This window comes from Struthio camelus, chromosome W (genome assembly GCF_040807025.1).
Source record: "Struthio camelus isolate bStrCam1 chromosome W, bStrCam1.hap1, whole genome shotgun sequence".
Classification (NCBI taxonomy): Eukaryota; Metazoa; Chordata; class Aves; order Struthioniformes; family Struthionidae; genus Struthio; species Struthio camelus.
Window position 1 is genome coordinate 24,042,149 of NC_090981.1, and position 16,711 is coordinate 24,058,859.

The 16,711-nt window shown below is 41.7% G+C and overlaps 1 protein-coding gene across 10 annotated transcripts in view; it reads left to right on the plus strand.

Moving 5' to 3' along the window:
• Positions 1-16,711, plus strand: part of LOC138060893 (semaphorin-6A) — a 377,722-nt gene that overhangs the window by 337,763 nt on the left and 23,248 nt on the right. For 5 of the 10 annotated variants that reach the window (XM_068924976.1, XM_068924975.1, XM_068924979.1 and 2 more), the window contains 7 exons: positions 1,332-1,508; positions 2,214-2,354; positions 2,461-2,541; positions 4,294-4,352; positions 6,057-6,077; positions 6,209-6,259; positions 13,499-13,663. In XM_068924976.1, coding sequence (XP_068781077.1) covers positions 1,332-1,508; positions 2,214-2,354; positions 2,461-2,541; positions 4,294-4,352; positions 6,057-6,077; positions 6,209-6,259; positions 13,499-13,663 — 695 coding nt within the window. The remainder of the gene's footprint in view (positions 1-1,331; positions 1,509-2,213; positions 2,355-2,460; positions 2,542-4,293; positions 4,353-6,056; positions 6,078-6,208; positions 6,260-13,498; positions 13,664-16,711) is intronic. The other 5 variants (XM_068924980.1, XM_068924982.1, XM_068924981.1 and 2 more) reach the window with 2 other exon arrangements.

The window sequence follows — 16,711 nt, forward strand, 5'->3', positions numbered from 1 at the left end:
AGGAGATTTGAACAAAGACTCATAAATCAACAACCCTCAAACGTGCCATCCCCTTCCTCTGAAAATACATTCCCGCTGCTGTATAATGTTGTGGTCACTAGACTGCTTGTCTACCCTCCACTTGTGAATGAAATAATGTGACTCACTTTTGTCACATTTTCCTCTCTCCATCTGCACAAGGATAGTGTTTTGTGCTTGGTTATGTTTGGCTGTGGGAGGGTGTGACTTTGTTTTAATAACGTACATTTTGTTAGGTGTTTATCTTAGAGCTAAGTCAGGTCAAAGAAAGTCATTTGGACTCCAAGCAAAAAGTGGTGATGTTTTGCTCTTATGGGAATCGATTATAGGATTTTTAGTTAGGCCTTGACAAGCTGCTTCCCATATGGATGATCTTTAACTTCCAGCTACCTTATGTCAGAGACATCACTTGGGAGCAGGTGGCCCGGGACTGGGGCACCTTAAGATTAAAGAGAGACTTTAAACTTGATTCTGTGCTCTGTAAACAGCTGGTAGGTACAAAGAGGAAAGGTGAGGTGTTGTGAGGGCACAGTAAACCATGCTGCTGAGGAGATGTGCTATGAGAGTATCATAACTGGAGTTTCCAAAGAGCTGGTGGTTTCAAGCCCAGGGATATTGTCTGGCTGTATTCTAGCCAAATAGCCAAATTCCTTAGCCAAAGAGGAGGCCACCACGCTTCCTAGAGTGCTTTCTTTTAATCACCAATACCAGATCACCAGTACTTGTTTTCAATTAGTTATGTGATCCCAAGATCACATATCAATATCATCTCAGCACTGAACACACTTGGTGGCTGCTGTGTGATTATTTTTCGTCAGATAAAATGGCATTTAGCTCGTCAGTGTTGCACTGGTACAGCTATTCCTGCCAAAAAGTTGAATATGGGTCTGTTATCACTGTTGCTACTTTTAATGTGACAGAGCTTGAAATTAAAAAAATTTCCTGCACTGATTTTTTTTTTCTGCCTGTAGAAGTCATCAGGCTAGTACTTTGCTTTTGATTGGAAGGATAATTCCTAAGTGGTTTCAGACTCTTAACACCCCTTCAGCATTCTGCTTGAGGTGTGCTGCTGCAAACACTTCTGCGAGCTATTTGACATACGGACATGCACGCACACGAAAATGCCCCACCATTTGGGGAGCCCAACTGGTACAGTCTGTGTTGGCTTATGGGGTTATTCAGCCAGAAAAAAATGCTTAAATATGTTATATGGTTGCTAGAAGGCTACCGCAAAGTTATTTGAAGTGGAAAAAAGTGATAAAATAAATGACAACCTAACCCAAGTGGTGAAAAATGCTGTATTGTTATTCTAGGTACCGCCTGACCAAAATTGCTGTAGACTCTGCCGCTGGGCCGTATCAGAACTACACTGTGGTTTTCTTGGGATCAGAGAAGGGAATCATCTTGAAGTTCTTGGCCCGGACAGGAAACAGCGGTTTCCTAAATGATAGCCTTTTCCTGGAGGAGATGAACGTTTACAATCCTGACAAGTGGGTATCCGAATCTTTGTTCTCATCTATGGACAGCTTTGACACTTTCGATTTTCTTGAGAGCAGGTTGTCCCCTGAAAAGGGAAATGGCTACAGAAGCCAAGTTTTTTGAGTCATTTTAAGTGTTTGTTTGGGGGTGGGGGATGTCTGGTTGTGAGTCTCTACATGGAAATAAAATATTTTTTATTCAATATGTGTAGAAAATAGACCATCCTACGCAGCAGTTGATGGATAATTAGAAGTGAAATTCAGCAAAGAAAAGATTAATTTCCTAATCCTGTAAAAAAACCTGATTCCTCTCCAACCAACTCACCAATCAGCAAGCCACTCTCCAAGGGAAATTTCCTGGATTTCAGCCTTTCTCAAATATGCCTAGGGAGGTTTTGAAGTGTGCTATAAACATGCAGACGTTTCAGCTACTTTGAGTGCTGGAGAAGAAAAAACACAAAAACTGAAGGACCCTCAGAGAGCTTGTCTGGTGTGCAGTCCCTCTCTACTTCTTCTCATTCCCCTGTCCCGTGCATTTTTAACATTTGCTTAAATATCTTTTTATCAGTATTTCTAATGGCTATTGTGTATTCTTTCTCCTTGGCTTGATCAGTTCTCCTTTTCTCATTTTTTTCCTTCAGCTTAAGGAATCATGAAGTTGTCACCTAGTTTCCCAGCAGAACTCATTTATAATATTATCTCACTTTGTCAAATCAGGTGCAGTTACGACGGAGTGGAAGACAAGAGGATTATGGGTATGCAGCTTGACAAACAAAGCAGTGCCCTTTATGTTGCCTTCTCTACCTGTGTCGTGAAGGTTCCCCTGGGACGTTGTGAGCGTCATGGCAAATGTAAAAAGTATGTGTTTCGTGGTAGCGCTTGCCATGTTGTCGGAAGCCCTGGTGCCAGGTTTACAGAATACTAGAGAACTCAGGAATGCCTCTTTGTTTCCTTCTTTCCTAAGGGCCTGCATAGCGTCCAGAGACCCGTACTGTGGCTGGGTGAAGGAGAGTGGGGCATGCACACAACTGGCACTTGGTGCTAAGTAAGTAATGGCTTTCACTGGGTGGACTGTGAGACTCTGACAGTGGCGCCAGGCAAATTTGGACAGAGTTGTTTGAAACATGGGGCTCTCAGGAAGAAAAATGTGTGAAGTATTTGTTTCTGCCTTATTTGCAGTCTCTGAAATTTCTTGGTGTTTTTCATGCTAACTCTCAGCTGAAAGAGCAGGAAGAAGAAAATGAAAGAACCGTACTAAGGGCCACGTGTTGTTGAAAGGAGGGAACTGGATAAGTGTGTCTGGACCAGCCCACACTGGAGCCATCACAGCTGATTAAAGAGGCAGTAGAATCCAAATTAGGTTACTGAAGCAGTTTGTCCACTGAAAACAAAACCAGTCCTTCTAATTTACTGTGCATTGCTAAGAGGAATCACAGAGCACAGTAAGAGCTGAAAGCAGATTCGGAGTAGTGCTGGATCTCCCTTTGCTTAACAGTAGGATTTAATTTTTTATAATAGCAAAAGGCTCTGAGAGCTTGCTTAAATACAGTTGCTAAAGCTTCCTTGTAGGGAACAGATCCAGTTCAGAGCTCTCTTTTCTTGGCCACATCTGACACACCTCGCAGTCGCCCTCTTTGAGGTGTGGTTACATGTCCTCAAGATAGTGGTACAAGTGTAGCGTAAACATCAGATAACCTCAATAGCCCTACCCCAAGCCTAGCTTAACCCTGCTTCCGTATGGGTCTTCAGTATATGGAATGGATGAGTTATCATTCCTATGAGTTATCATCCCTATGCTTGTATTAGGTTCTTAATTTGCTATATTAATTGAGATTATTTTGTTAACGATCCAGTGTGGATGTTATAGCTATATCTGTATATATGCATTATAACAAGAGCATGGATTGTTCCTGACAGATCGTTTGGTAAAATAATGTTAAAGTCCGTCTGTGTGTATATCAGTTTTTCTCAAAAACTTACCAACGTTCTCAAGGTATTTGAGGTTTTTCCCACTTGCCATAGCAAGATTTGGGGGATTTGTTACATTCCTCGCAAAAGCGGCTCCTGTATTTACCAATGGACAGAGGCACTGCAGCTTGCTGTGGTGCAGCCCACAGGTGAGCTAGGCAGGTAGCTCTCGGTCCAGTACATAGCTCTTAGGAAGGAAATCCAGAACAACTGTTAAGCTGGCTGGTGAGCTTCTAAATTATCCAACAGGAACAGACTTTAGGTGCCCTCCTGGAGTAGGTAGCAGTTGAACAGGAATTTTAAGAACCTAGAGTCCGGAACTAGGTTCCTACGAGAGCGGTTAGGCCTTAACGGCACTATGCAAACTAACATAGGTGAGAGCTTATGCTGGAGGTTTTCCAAGGCTCTTGTCACTCGCCATTGGCTATACAGGGAACTTGGAAGAACAGCCTCACTAGTTATCCAAAATCACAGGCACAGGTTAGGAGCCTAAACTGGGGGTGTCAGCTAGAAAAGCCTGTAAGTATTTATAGTTAGAGTTTAAGTTCAGTGGAATTCCTTTTGCAGTCTGGGCTCTAGGCCTTGTAATTTCGTTCAGTGCAGTACCTAAATATCCTTTAAAATGCAGGTTGCATCATCAGGAGCCAAGGAATCATTAAGAGATGACAAGTAAATGCCTATGTTGCAATCTTTCAAGCTGTGTATGGGAGTTCCAAAGAAATGACCAGTTTCACTGCGTCTTCATTTCAGTTGTAAATGTGATAATTTTTTTCTAGTAGTATCTGTGACTGTTGTTATTCATACTGTTATGTTTCTTTCTATTATTTAGACTGGCATTTGAACAGGACATAGAACATGGCAATACAGACGGCCTGGGTGACTGCCAAAGTAAGCAAAGCTTTTACCCTCCATTTACCGTATGTTACAGAATCTTTCTGAATGCCTCAAATCATCATTACCTGTCAGGTGTTCTGTCATAGCAATGTAAGCCACAACAGGGACATCAAGAAGCAGGTTCAGGAGGAACACTTGTTCAAACACGCTTAAAGAAAATATCCCACTTAGTGCGATTTATACAAACACCGGACTTCATAATGGCTATGTGGTGAGAAAACCCCAGCTTTTAGAGGCTATTGATTATAGCAATGATACAATGAACTGGATGTTCATTTTCTTTATTCGCCATAGTGGATGGACTGCTTTGCTCAGGTAGAGGTGCAGAAGGGGCTTGGTTTCCTGTTGTAGAAAGTGACCTGGACTGTGCTCCCGTGTAAGACAGGGAGACAGTGAGAATACCTCTTTGGTTTGGGATCCAGAATCAAGAAGGGAGAAATACTTAATTTGTGAATCTTACTGAATTTCACACACAAGCTGGACAAGCTAGCATTAAAGTTTAAAGAAACTTTGCATGCTGATTTCTGAGCCTTCAGGATTACCAACAGCTGTGTTAAGACAGCTCTCGTTCCAGATGTTCTTGCCAAGTTCAGTTCAGTTCTGAGCCCCAAATATTATTTATAAACTTTATGACACAAAAACCACATTCTTTTTGGTGCAATTTGCACTGCTGCCTTTAGATGCAATAAAAGGGCGAGAAGCTGAGGAGGTAATGTACAGGGAGTTGTTACTTTTGGGAATACAGAGCAAAATAACAAGAAGGCTAGAGTGTGCCCCAGGATACATTGCAGGCCAGCTTCTATGGAAATGCCAGAGCCTTCCCATGCCTTGTGCATCCTTACTCAAGGGTCATTTATTATTGTGATCACTGTGCTTGAGGGAGTACAAGCATTTCAGCCTCTGCATGCCTCCATCTTAGCTACACCTCCCTCTGGTTTTGCCCTAAGATAAGATTACTTAGCAGTCTTTGTCTTTTGAACGAGGTGTCCACACAGTTCTTCCCGTGCTCCCTGTAAAATGGGATAGCGCCAGAATCAGGTCAGTTCTCAGCTGGTACAACTTTGCCCTTTTCAGATATCAGCTTAGTTCTGCTCTTCTTGGCCGAATAGATTAAACAGGAGTAGAGTGTAGATGATATCAGTTATATATATATAAAAAAAAAAAAAAAAGGGTAGGAAATGATTCAGAAAGAGCAAATTGTGCTCACTGAGAGAGATCCACTCCTGTACAGAGAACAACAAAGCCAGCACCCTGCTTAAACCCCTCTTCAGACCTGAATGATGCATTGAACCTTGGCATTGCACAGGGGTAGATTTCACTCCAGGCTAACCCGGCTTATCTTATTACTTCATGTGATCTTGTATCATGTGAGTTTTGTCCTCATTGACTCACGTTGCTGGCTGCATCACTTGATGTGCCTTGTGTTAAATTAGGGCTTGATCTTGCAAAGAAAGCCATGGCAGGGAGAAAACTGGTCTTTCAACTTGGTACCCCTTGCGCAGGGCTGATCATGAACACCTAAAGGTCAGACATTGTTTTCAGGTATAGCTGAATATTAGTTTTGCCTGTGTCCTTAGGGTACTAATCACATACATGTAAATATTAGCTGAAGCATAAAAGGTTGTTAGCAGCAAACAAATTAAAAAGAAAAAAAAGAGAGAGAAATAATGATTTTTTCCCCTGTTATTTGTCTTTCAGATTCCTTCGTAGCCCTGAATGGTAAGGAAGCTCTTAGTTTCATTATTTATTGTCAGTAAATCAGTTCTGGAGGAATCATTTTTACGAAACTTTGAAGTATTTTCACACTTCTGTTTTATTTAATGTTTCTTCCCAATTTATCTTTTTCATAGACATTTCAACTGCTTCACCTGATCATGAAATGTCTTACAACACAGTGTATGGTCAGTCTATGGATGTTTTCAAAAATTCTCCCCAGATCCTTGTGTTAGCTGGTAGTTCCTGTCCTCAAATAGTCATTACCCTTTTTTATTTGTTTTGTCTCATTTTTGAGGGCCTGATTCACTAATCGCAAATAGAATTAAGCCGTACCTCTTGATTTTCAGTCCCTCTTTTCTTAGTCCTCCCTCAAAACTCAATTGAATTAAAGTCGCGTATGGCCAGTTTTAACAGCACTCCAGCAAACATGATAAAGAGCATGCTTCATCTGAACACTCAGGAGAAGAACACTTAGGTATAGTGATACATCTTATCTGTTCACTGGAAAAAAGAAGATAGCACCTTGGACCCACTCACGATTCATCCAGGCTGGTGTCTTGATTGCGACAGCAGCCCGTCACAGATAACACAGGGAAATGAGCAGAACTGTCCCTGGGTTACAGAAGGAGCTTTCATAAGGAAAATTGCGCTGTTACGTTTGTCAGCTGAGGTTGGGTTATGCCTTGAATCCTAAAGGTTTCTGTCACTATCAGAGTGAGTCATTTATGTCATCTGCACTTGCAGTATCTTAATGCCCTGATGGTGCCTGGCCTGTGAGAACAAGGGGATTCACACAGCTAATTAAATGACCAGAGCTGAAGAGGAGCGTTTCTGGTAGCACAGAGTAGTAGCCTCCCTCCAGGCAACTGTTAACCTGCACTCACAGTACTTTGTGCCGCCTTGCTCAGTCTATTTGGAAGTGGATTACACTAAAGTATAAGTAGGCGCTTGGAGTGCAGAATAAGTGTCTACATGGGGAATTATTGCAGAATAAATAATTACTTTAAACCTAGAATTATATTGTAATAGCTTCTCTTTATAGACGACCTGAACAATGGCAAGCACTCACAAGCTAAGAGGATGTGTAGTATTGCTCCCAGTGAAGTCAGTGGCAAATTTCTGTGTGGGATGGGGAGCTTACCCGTGAGGTTTTTCTGAGGCAGTACAAAACTAACAGTTCATCAAAGCTGGGACAATTACCATGTGTTTGGCTGAATGTAACTAGATACAGGTTAGTGTGCAGTTGTGATGATGCACATTAGATTGATCCCTTCGTCTTGTGCCTGTGAAATATGTAAGTACAAAACAGAACCAACGACAGCTCAGTAAAGCAGATTATAAATAACTACAGGCACAGTAATATTGCTCAGTGCTAAAAAGAAAATAAAATTCCCCATGTTTCTTATCATCAGGAAATGGAAAATGTGGAGGTGAAACTTGTTTGCAAGTATGATAAGGAAAACCAGTGAATGCAGTATATAAAAATCAAAGACAAGTTGAGACTTTGTAATGTATGGAAGGCTGATGGTTTCATCTGCATACAGAGCTTGTACTTTCTTTCAGTTGAAAACTTACATTTCCAATCCACAAAGCAGTAATTAAAGAATAATAATAAAATCCATACTGCTGAGTCTGAAGAAAAAGAAAATGGCCTTAGGCATAGTGCTGATGTACCAGGAATATCTTAGGCTTCCCACTTCTAAGTGTGCCCATAGGCTGCACAGTTGTAGCTGTGGGGCTGTAATTCTGGATCCCATCAGCTACCATAATAGCAGGGACTCTAGCAAAAGCGAGTCTTTTCACCTGACCATGGAATCGGGAAAGTGGCCCAAAGGAGAGGTAAAGTGAAAAAAGCTGCAGTCCCAAAGGGCATAGGTAACACAAGGAGTCAGTTCTACTGTCTACCCATGTCAAGTCCAAACACAGATGCCATGTACTGAATTCAGTTCTTAAAATAGGGTCCTACTATCAGATGCAATGGAGAAATGCTGAGCCAACATTACGTTTGGTTCCCATTGATGCCCCGTCTTTCACGGTGATTTCACTGACGTTCCTTGGGTAGATCATGATACATGGTCACTCGGCAAGACAGCTCTTCTTTTATGAGTTTAGTTGAAATACCAGTTCTGATGTTACTGCATAGCTGGCAGTCAGTGTTTTCACCTACTATGTGCTCAGGCAAAATACATAAGGAAAATGTGTTCGTCACCTCTATTCATCTTCCACATGAGTGTAAAAAAATTCCAGCGTTACTCAGTAAACCAGTCTCAGTAAACATGCTCGTGTTTGCTAACTGTTAAGACTGCTCTGAGTCATTTTTTGCATGAGAAAACTAAATTTTTATAAATGGTGCTTTTTTGTGTTATTGAGTACAATTAAATGCAATAAGTAAATACAATAAGTAAACAGTATTTCGTAACGGGTTAGACCTCAGAACAGTGAGGTATACCAGAATGCCAGTCAAACAAATGCTCAGAGTGCCTTTGGATCTGGTGAGTTAAATATATCCAAAGGCATCTGAAACTCCAGATGCAAAAGACATCTCAAGGCCTGATTCTCTTCTCACTTGATTTCTACCGGTATAAATCGGCTCACTTCAGTGGACTTAACTGACAGTCTGTATCAGTGTGAATGAAAGGCGAATCAAGCCCTTAATCTTTGTATTCTTGGCATCAGCATCCTCCTGAATTTGGCAGATGGGCTCCCTTTTCTGGGGCAGCCTCACGTGATCAGTTGTCAACAAGCAACAAAGTGCAGAGTCCGCAGATAACTGTTCAAGTACATTCTCTTTTCACACCCAAGGAGAAGATAGCATGCTGAAGGTCTGGCTGCAGAAGGTCAGAGAGAAATGATGCAAGAGCCACAGACTTAAACAAAAAGATTAGGCTAGATTCTTCTGCCAAATTGTGAGCAGTTTCAATTATAGTTGGAAACATCGATTCTTAGTGAATTGGGCCCTTATTGTACCCCCTAGCCACATTCCTTTCTCCCTCTGTAGTATTGACTTAGCCTTTCCCTCTAATTGCCTAATTAGGTTGCTATAGCTGTTAATAGGATAGTGTGTGGACGTCTTAACCTCTAGTATCCTAATGACTTGTGCATATTAGAGCAACTAGCAAACACATATTGAATCCCTGTCTTTGTTTTAAAGCATAAGAAAAATCCCCTTATATTTTACAAGTACACTTCAGAACGAGCTGTAGTTACAGAAGTGCAGCCGTTCTGAATCATTATCCATGCTTATAGACATAAAGTGTTTTTACTCTCCAGGTGTAACTGTGATTATAGTATTCCAAATGAAAAGTTTTGTGAACAACTGAAGCACCTAAAATAGTTTTTTTTTTGAAGTGTTTGTTGTTTTTACATATTTGCTTTAAACAGATAAGTTTGTAAAGCACTGTATCTGCATTTTTTTCAGATGGCTTGTTTTAAAACAAAGGCAGAATCATTATTTTAGATGTTTAAGTGTATTACAAGCTAGCCTATGTCAATATAGAGGTACTGGCTGCATCTCACATATGCTAAAGCCTCCTTGAATTACAGCAAAGCCTATTTACGTAGTCAGAGTGGTAAAAATGGTGTAATGAAAAAAAGGCCCATTATGATTTGCAAGCTATATGGCACATGGTGAAGGTTTCATAATGGCTGTGGGTGAAAGGACCAGGACTAGGTTGCCTGCCACTTCAGTCTTTTCTCTGTTTATGAGGGTAACTTAACTAGCTCATACATCTGTGGTGCCACTCTGCTTAAAGGTGAATTTCATGCAGTGGGACTGACTATGCAAACACTTACAAGACACAGTAATATTGCTTATGGGACCAGCCACTGCCCAGTAGTAAGTGTTTGCAGAATATGGCTCTCACACAAGTGAGAAAGGTTATTAAACTCTAATCTGCTCCTGCCCTGCTTCCTCTCTTTAGTAAATCAAATGGAAGAAAGTTTGTTGCAGTACACGTGGAAAATTGTTTCTCAATGTGTACTAGACTAACACATTAGTAACAGAGCGTATAGACTGATTTCTCGCATTTGTGTGAAACCCTTCTCTACCTAACAACCATCTGGTACGCATTAATATCGTCACAAAGCCTTAGCTTTCCATTACCAAGGAGTTCTCCGTGCATTTGTAGCATATGGTTCAGGAAATCTTTTTGCAGAAAATGTGTCCCTAAGGCATGTATTTCCTCCAGATTACTGTATTAAGAAATGTTTTTCTTTAACTATACTTTTGGCTTTTCCTTAAAATTGCCCCTTGAACACACCTAAATTGAAAGTGTCTGGACAGAGATATGGGCATAAAATGCATATCAAACACATGTATAAAATATGAGCGCTACTTGGCAAGACTTTCTTCTCTTCTACCTCCTTATCAAGCTCTGACTAATTGCTTTCTTGTGTTGAGTGCAGCACTATTTGTAGGCTGACCAAATATTGTACACAATATTGTGGTTGTTCAATGAGGTATTAACTCGGAGACTGGAACCCCATGAGCGCTGGCAATATGGTTTAGTCTTTAGGGAAAAGAAGACATGGAAATCTCCTAATTTCCACTTTCTGGCCTGTTTTCTGTCCCATTGTTTCTCTTATTTCTTGGGGATGAGTACAGGAGCTGACAAGCATAACATGGTATAGAAGTGAAAGCTTTACCATTCCAGCATATTCCTGCTTCAAGGGAGCACATGCTTTCTCTAGTTGGATCTGTACCAGTCCTGTTAGAAACAGGCAGCCCTGTGGAACTGCTGCAGAGCAGGCAGCAAATTTGGATCGGAATCCATCCATCTAACTGTTACCAATACATCCAGCCATGCTCTGCAGCTTATGGAAACCTTTTAGAAGTGGATAATCTGCTTGGCTTCACTTTTCTATTTGAGCAACATTTAAAAACTTTGTCTTCAAACAAAATACAGCCTCTAATTTGCAGCGTTAAAGAAAGACGGCTGGCGGAAAACCACACTTCCTGTCGTGAGGGACAGAGAATAGTACAGTGCCCTTGTCAGTTTAAGCCTTCAGCCTGAGGTCCAAGCTATGTTAATCATGTTAATAATCAGCAGTAGCATCTGAAGGCTGGATCCATGGTGAAAACACTGTGAATCTGACCAACTTTCCTTGCGAGGTGTAACGAAATGCAAAATTCAGTCCAGAGTGCTGTCCAAAATACAATTCAGAGTATAATCCTGTGCAGTAAATCAGAAAGGCCCCTGGAAAGTACATGGAGGAGCACAGACATCTTCTTTTCCGAGATCATTAATACTCAGCAGGACTTCCTTAAATCATAGCAGCATCTTAATAGAAGCTACACCTTTTTGGCGACTTCATTGGTAGTTCAACCTTGTGAAGCTGTTAAAAGGGCTAGATAAAACAAAGGACATGGCTGCATCAAAAAGCTTGGGAACACTGATGGCCAGCATTTAGATTTTTGGTTACTAAAACGGAATTGAGAATCCTCGGTTCATCAGCCCTCTACACATGGCAGAGAATTAAGCTTCTCAGAGCAGGGTCCAGAATGGCTAAGATCCAGAAGCAACCAAAATCAGCCTTTTCGAAATACAGCTTTTCAAAGCTTTATTTGTATCCAGGGACTGTTTAATACAAAATACTGAAGCACAGTCTCCTTCCCTCCCAGCTCTATGCCTTCACCGTGAGACTCCAAATTTGGGCTCCTTGTGTTGCTGCTGCGAGGCTCCAAATTTGGGCTCCTTTGGTTGCTGTATCTCCGTCTCACGGAGTTGTGAATTCTTTTTCTGAGCAGTGGTACAACATAAGGGACAGAATGGAAAGCCCCCCTGCTAGAGTAGCAGCCTGTAGCCTGGTGAGTGGGCTCCTCTCTAAAGGAGACTCCCATCTAAGGACATAAAACTAAGTTGCTAGGCTGTTCAAAAGAAGGGGGGAGCAAACGAGGGCTGGTAAGAAAGAGCCCATGTAGCAGGATCTCAGAAGAAAGCATTATCTGCCGTTTCTGTCTGTGAGTAATCTGATTCTGTTTACGTCTGAGCATGTTTTGAAAGTGCCTGTCTTGTTGGGTTCTTTCAGGAAAGTAGGTAAAGGGAAACGTAGTTATGCCTTGTCAAATTAACTAGGCCCAGAGCTATCTGAGTCCTGCTGAAAATGACTCATTTTGATCACATGCTGAAAGGGAACTTTCAGAGACACCTGGAATTATAAGGTGAAAATGTAGTGTTGGTGGAATTTGGGAATTCCAGATTGCCACTTGAGATTCAGAGACCTAGACGGCAAGTACATCACGCTTTGGGTGCTAACGTACTTCTCGAGATTTAGCTATAAAGGATATAATAATTTACAAATACATCTCTGCCCAAGCCAAACCGCTGTTAAAATTGCCTTATGTTTCTCGTGGGGCATGTTCTGTAAACATGGTGTTTGTTAGGATTTATTTGATCAGAGGGGATTTCCTCAGCATGCTTATTAAGAACAGCAATAACAATGTCTAGGGTAGTTGTAAAACTTAGCGAAACAGGGCTATAAACTTCTCCTCTAGTCAAGATGATTACACTGAACTCCAATATCTATGTGACAAGCAAGAAGTGGATAAGATTCTAAACGTTTCTCCTTAAAAAGGGCAAGTGAACATTTGAAAGGGTCCAGAATGAATAAAAAATGCAAAGTCTCTGTCCTGAGAGGGCTAATAGCCAAATGTGATTTGGAGGCTGTAGCCGCTGGAACTGTGAGTTCTTGAACAGATTTTGTGTAGTAAGGTATTGCCTTCACTGTTAATTCGAGCGGAAATAATGTTCAGTTTCTTGCTAGCTCCCCTTATCTCGGAGCCATTTTAGGACATGTGTTTGGACAAGACCAGTGGAGAGCGTGGACATGGGTGTGAGCCACTGACAGGCCCTGTACACGTGCCATCCAAAGGGCAATGCCCCAGTGCAAACACACAGGTTCAGGGCAGCCTTTGGGATAGGAGGCAGAGAGCAGCTGATGACATATTTTGTAGTTCTTCTGGCATTCTCCTTCAGTTTTGGCCATATTAGAAATTGTTTCATTTTAACACTTAAATTTTTTTTTTAATTGTTTTTAACTAAACAAAGTGCCAAGCATTGTGGATTCACACTTCAGCGTCAGCCAAGCCTGTGTACTGAATTCAGCCGAAAGAACATTTGACTCAAATGAAGTGTGTTCACACTGTTCTGCACTCATTCAACTCTGTTGAGTGAAAACACATAGCCTTGAATTGATCTGCAGCCAAAGGCATGTGCGTACTTATTAACAATAGTTTGGCTGGCTGATCTGAAAGGTTCAAATTCTGTACTTCCTTTGGGCAATGCTTTGAAAGACTTTTACAACATTGTTCAGTCTAAGACATTCATCCATCACTGAAGAAAAGCAATGCTTATGCTCCTGAGATAATAGCCTGGTAAGTGACTAATGAGACTTGTCTTCCCTAACTGTATTTATAATGTAAACAGGACACTCCAGTTCACTAGTTCCAAGCACCACCACTTCTGACTCTCGCGCTCGACAGGGTTATGATACTAGGGGACGCATGCTGGATTGGAAGGATCCGGTTGGCTCATCTGAAAATACAGATCCATATGTGGCAGTTTCATCCCATAATCATCAAGACAAGAAGGGTAAGGCCTTGGAAATGACTTCCTGTGGTGGAGAGGGAGGGGGGGAGGACTAAAGTGTAACTGCTTCCAGCTGGCTCAGAGGAACATGTAATAAAATTCCTTTGCTATAATCAAAAGCTTATCGTAAAGTCAGAAACTAGATAGTCAATCTCAGACTCAGTACTAGATACTCACTGCCTAAGGAAACCACACAAAACAAATAGGAGCGTATGCCTTTGCAGTGTGTTGTGCATATGGATGGAGAGGAGGGAAGACAGTGGGGATTGAACTCCGTTTAAACTTGACCTTCCCCATTGTCTGACTATGTAAGATTTGTGGCTTTCCATCATTCTTAAGTGTGCACTTCTACATTGCCTTTTTTTCTGAATTTCCAGGAGAGCACAACAGATCTCAGCTAACTTCACATTATTTCTGTATGAGTTAGGGTAATACAGGTACTGCAGCACAAAGGTCTGCACTAATTTAACTCAGTGGAGTTAAAATAGCACAGGTCCTAGTAACTGAACCTAAATCCCAGTGTCTTTAGTGAGACCTGAGCATCAAATACTTTTGAGAATCGGAGTGGAAGAGATCATTAGCTTATTTCAAAAGACACTTAGGTGACTGCTCGTGGAAACAGATTCTGTTTAGCATTTGCAAAGCCTCAAAAGGTTAGAATTTAGGTGTTGTTTCAAAATGTTCAGTACTGTGCTCCACTTTGAAGCACATTTCTGTCTAATACGAGTGATAACCCTCTCACTTGGCCTACAGTCTTCCTTTGCTATACCTGAGGAGAATTAGGCAGAGAATTGCCTGCTTAGAAAAGGAGAAGCTCTTCTCCTAAAGAGGGGTGATGGTGTTCCATCAGTCCATCATGGCCCTCATCATTCTTTCAGCTCCTTTTAAACAGTATCTCAGAGAGGTTAAAATGATTTCTTTGTAAATAGCAAGACTTGGATTGAAATGGCTCCTGTGCCTGGAGATATTTGACTCCCTGCCCGTCTTTTCTAGGGTGTTCTTTCAGTCTCTTTGTTGAAGATGTGCCACCCTGTACTGACTAATTAAGTACGCAGTGGGCCAGAAGGATGTTTATAAGCAAAACTCACTTGCTGAGTGTTTAGGGCTTGCACCACAGGTGAGGACACACATGGGCTTCAGTCCTTGCTACTATGACTACTTTATATAAAACACTTAAAATATTAATTGAAAGGTGGATTCCAGTCTCTATTGTTCATGCATTTTACATGAAAAAGTCATTAGATAAAAGCATCAGTTGTTCTTGGAGAAGCGACTAGTATGCTGGACCTGCTGGTCTGAGTTGTCTGCCCAAGCTACTAGGTTACTAAATCAAGCTCCTTCCCTTCTCTCTGACCCACTGAATCTCTGAATTCTCTACATGCACTGTGGAGACTTTCAGCAGTGGGTATATTAGCACGTTAACATTGCGGAACAGCTTTTAGCAGAGCTGCACAAACAGCTGACAGCAGTCTGGATCCAGACTATGAATTCATAGCGCCTGGAATTCACAACTGCTCCAGACACACAGTGCCTCCCACGGTCCTGTGAATATCCTGGATTTCTCACTGGACTCTCCAGGGTTGTCTGCAAAGAGCCTTCACAGTTCCCAGCCAAGAAGGCAATGTATATCACCTGGCTGGCCCCACAGGGCTGGAGCCTGAGGCACTTTTCCAGCTGAGGAGACTGGTCAAATTGGGCAGGAGATCCAGTAATATTCCCTAAGAGGCCATGGTGACAATTAATCTAGAAGCCCTGGCTTTTTTGGGCTTGGTGGCAGGAAATGGGATACAAAGGTTTGAATTCCCTCAGGCAGAGGGTGTAAGCTTGTGTTTCCCTCCTTCCAGCAATTAGCTCTTCCTGCAAAAAAAAAAAAAAAGGGAGAAACTGCCATTTCCTCTTCTTTCTTCAGGTGGGATTTAGAAGTGGCTACTGTTTCAAGATATTTTTCAGAGCTTGATCCTGTAGACTTTCTTGGAGACTAACTGCAAAAACAAGGGGGCAAAGACAGTACATTTTTCAGAACCTAATCAAGCTCAGATGTGTTCTCAGCACAGGCTCTTCAGCACTCTGCAGACCGTTGGGCTATTGAGCTTCTGCAGAAGCAGTATTTCAGGCAGTTGCAATACCTAAGCTCAAAACCATAACTTAGGTGGCAAGGGACTGAGGGTGTTGAAGGGAAAAGCTCAGATTCCTAGTTCCTACTTAAACCGAATTTGAGGTATCAACCTTATTTTTTGAATTCGAACCCTATTCCTCAGCGCTTGCTCCTCAGCTTCAGATAAACAGTTCAGAAAAAGCAATTTCTTGGTATCATGTGTGTGGAGAAGGGAAGGCAAAAAACTTGTATGCAACTCTAAAGATGGCACGTGATTTACCTATCACTCCTCTTTCCTCTGGGAAATACATCCATGACAATGCTGCCAGTAGAAAAGTAGGCATTTTTTTCTGTCCAATCTCTTGGTAACACCTGGTATTCAAAATGCTTGAGATGAGAGGACATTTCTTTAAAAATGCAATGTTCCCACTTCTGAAGGATAGTGGTGTCTTTCTCTCCTCCACGCTGAGAGCAGGGGATGTCATTAAGCAGACTTGGTGAGGAAGGAAGAGATCCTCGAGCCCAGCTCTTCTGCTGAAATCAGTCATGGAGCTGTGTCAGAAATCGCCCGTGGTGGAAGATCTGGCTCTTAATATACCCTAGAGGAATGCAGAGATGTTTATGCATTTTAATGGCACTATTTGTTGTGTGTGGTTCCATACTTCACAAATCTTTTGCAAAGCAGTGCTTAATAGGTGGAAGGCTACCTCTTAAAAGCGTGCCAGTAGCAGCTTTCAGAGGAGCATGCACTAAAAATATTAACAAATGTATACTGTTGGATTGTAATCATTTTTGCTTCAATACACTGGCTGATGAGGTGTCTTACATTGAATAGTTCCCTCCCCAGGGAGTGATAGTTACCAAAGAGCCTTATTAGCACTTGACAGGGTCATTTAAATATCATGCATTCTTTGGTGCCTGATTATGAATGTTGACAAAGCTGGAAGCAGTCTACA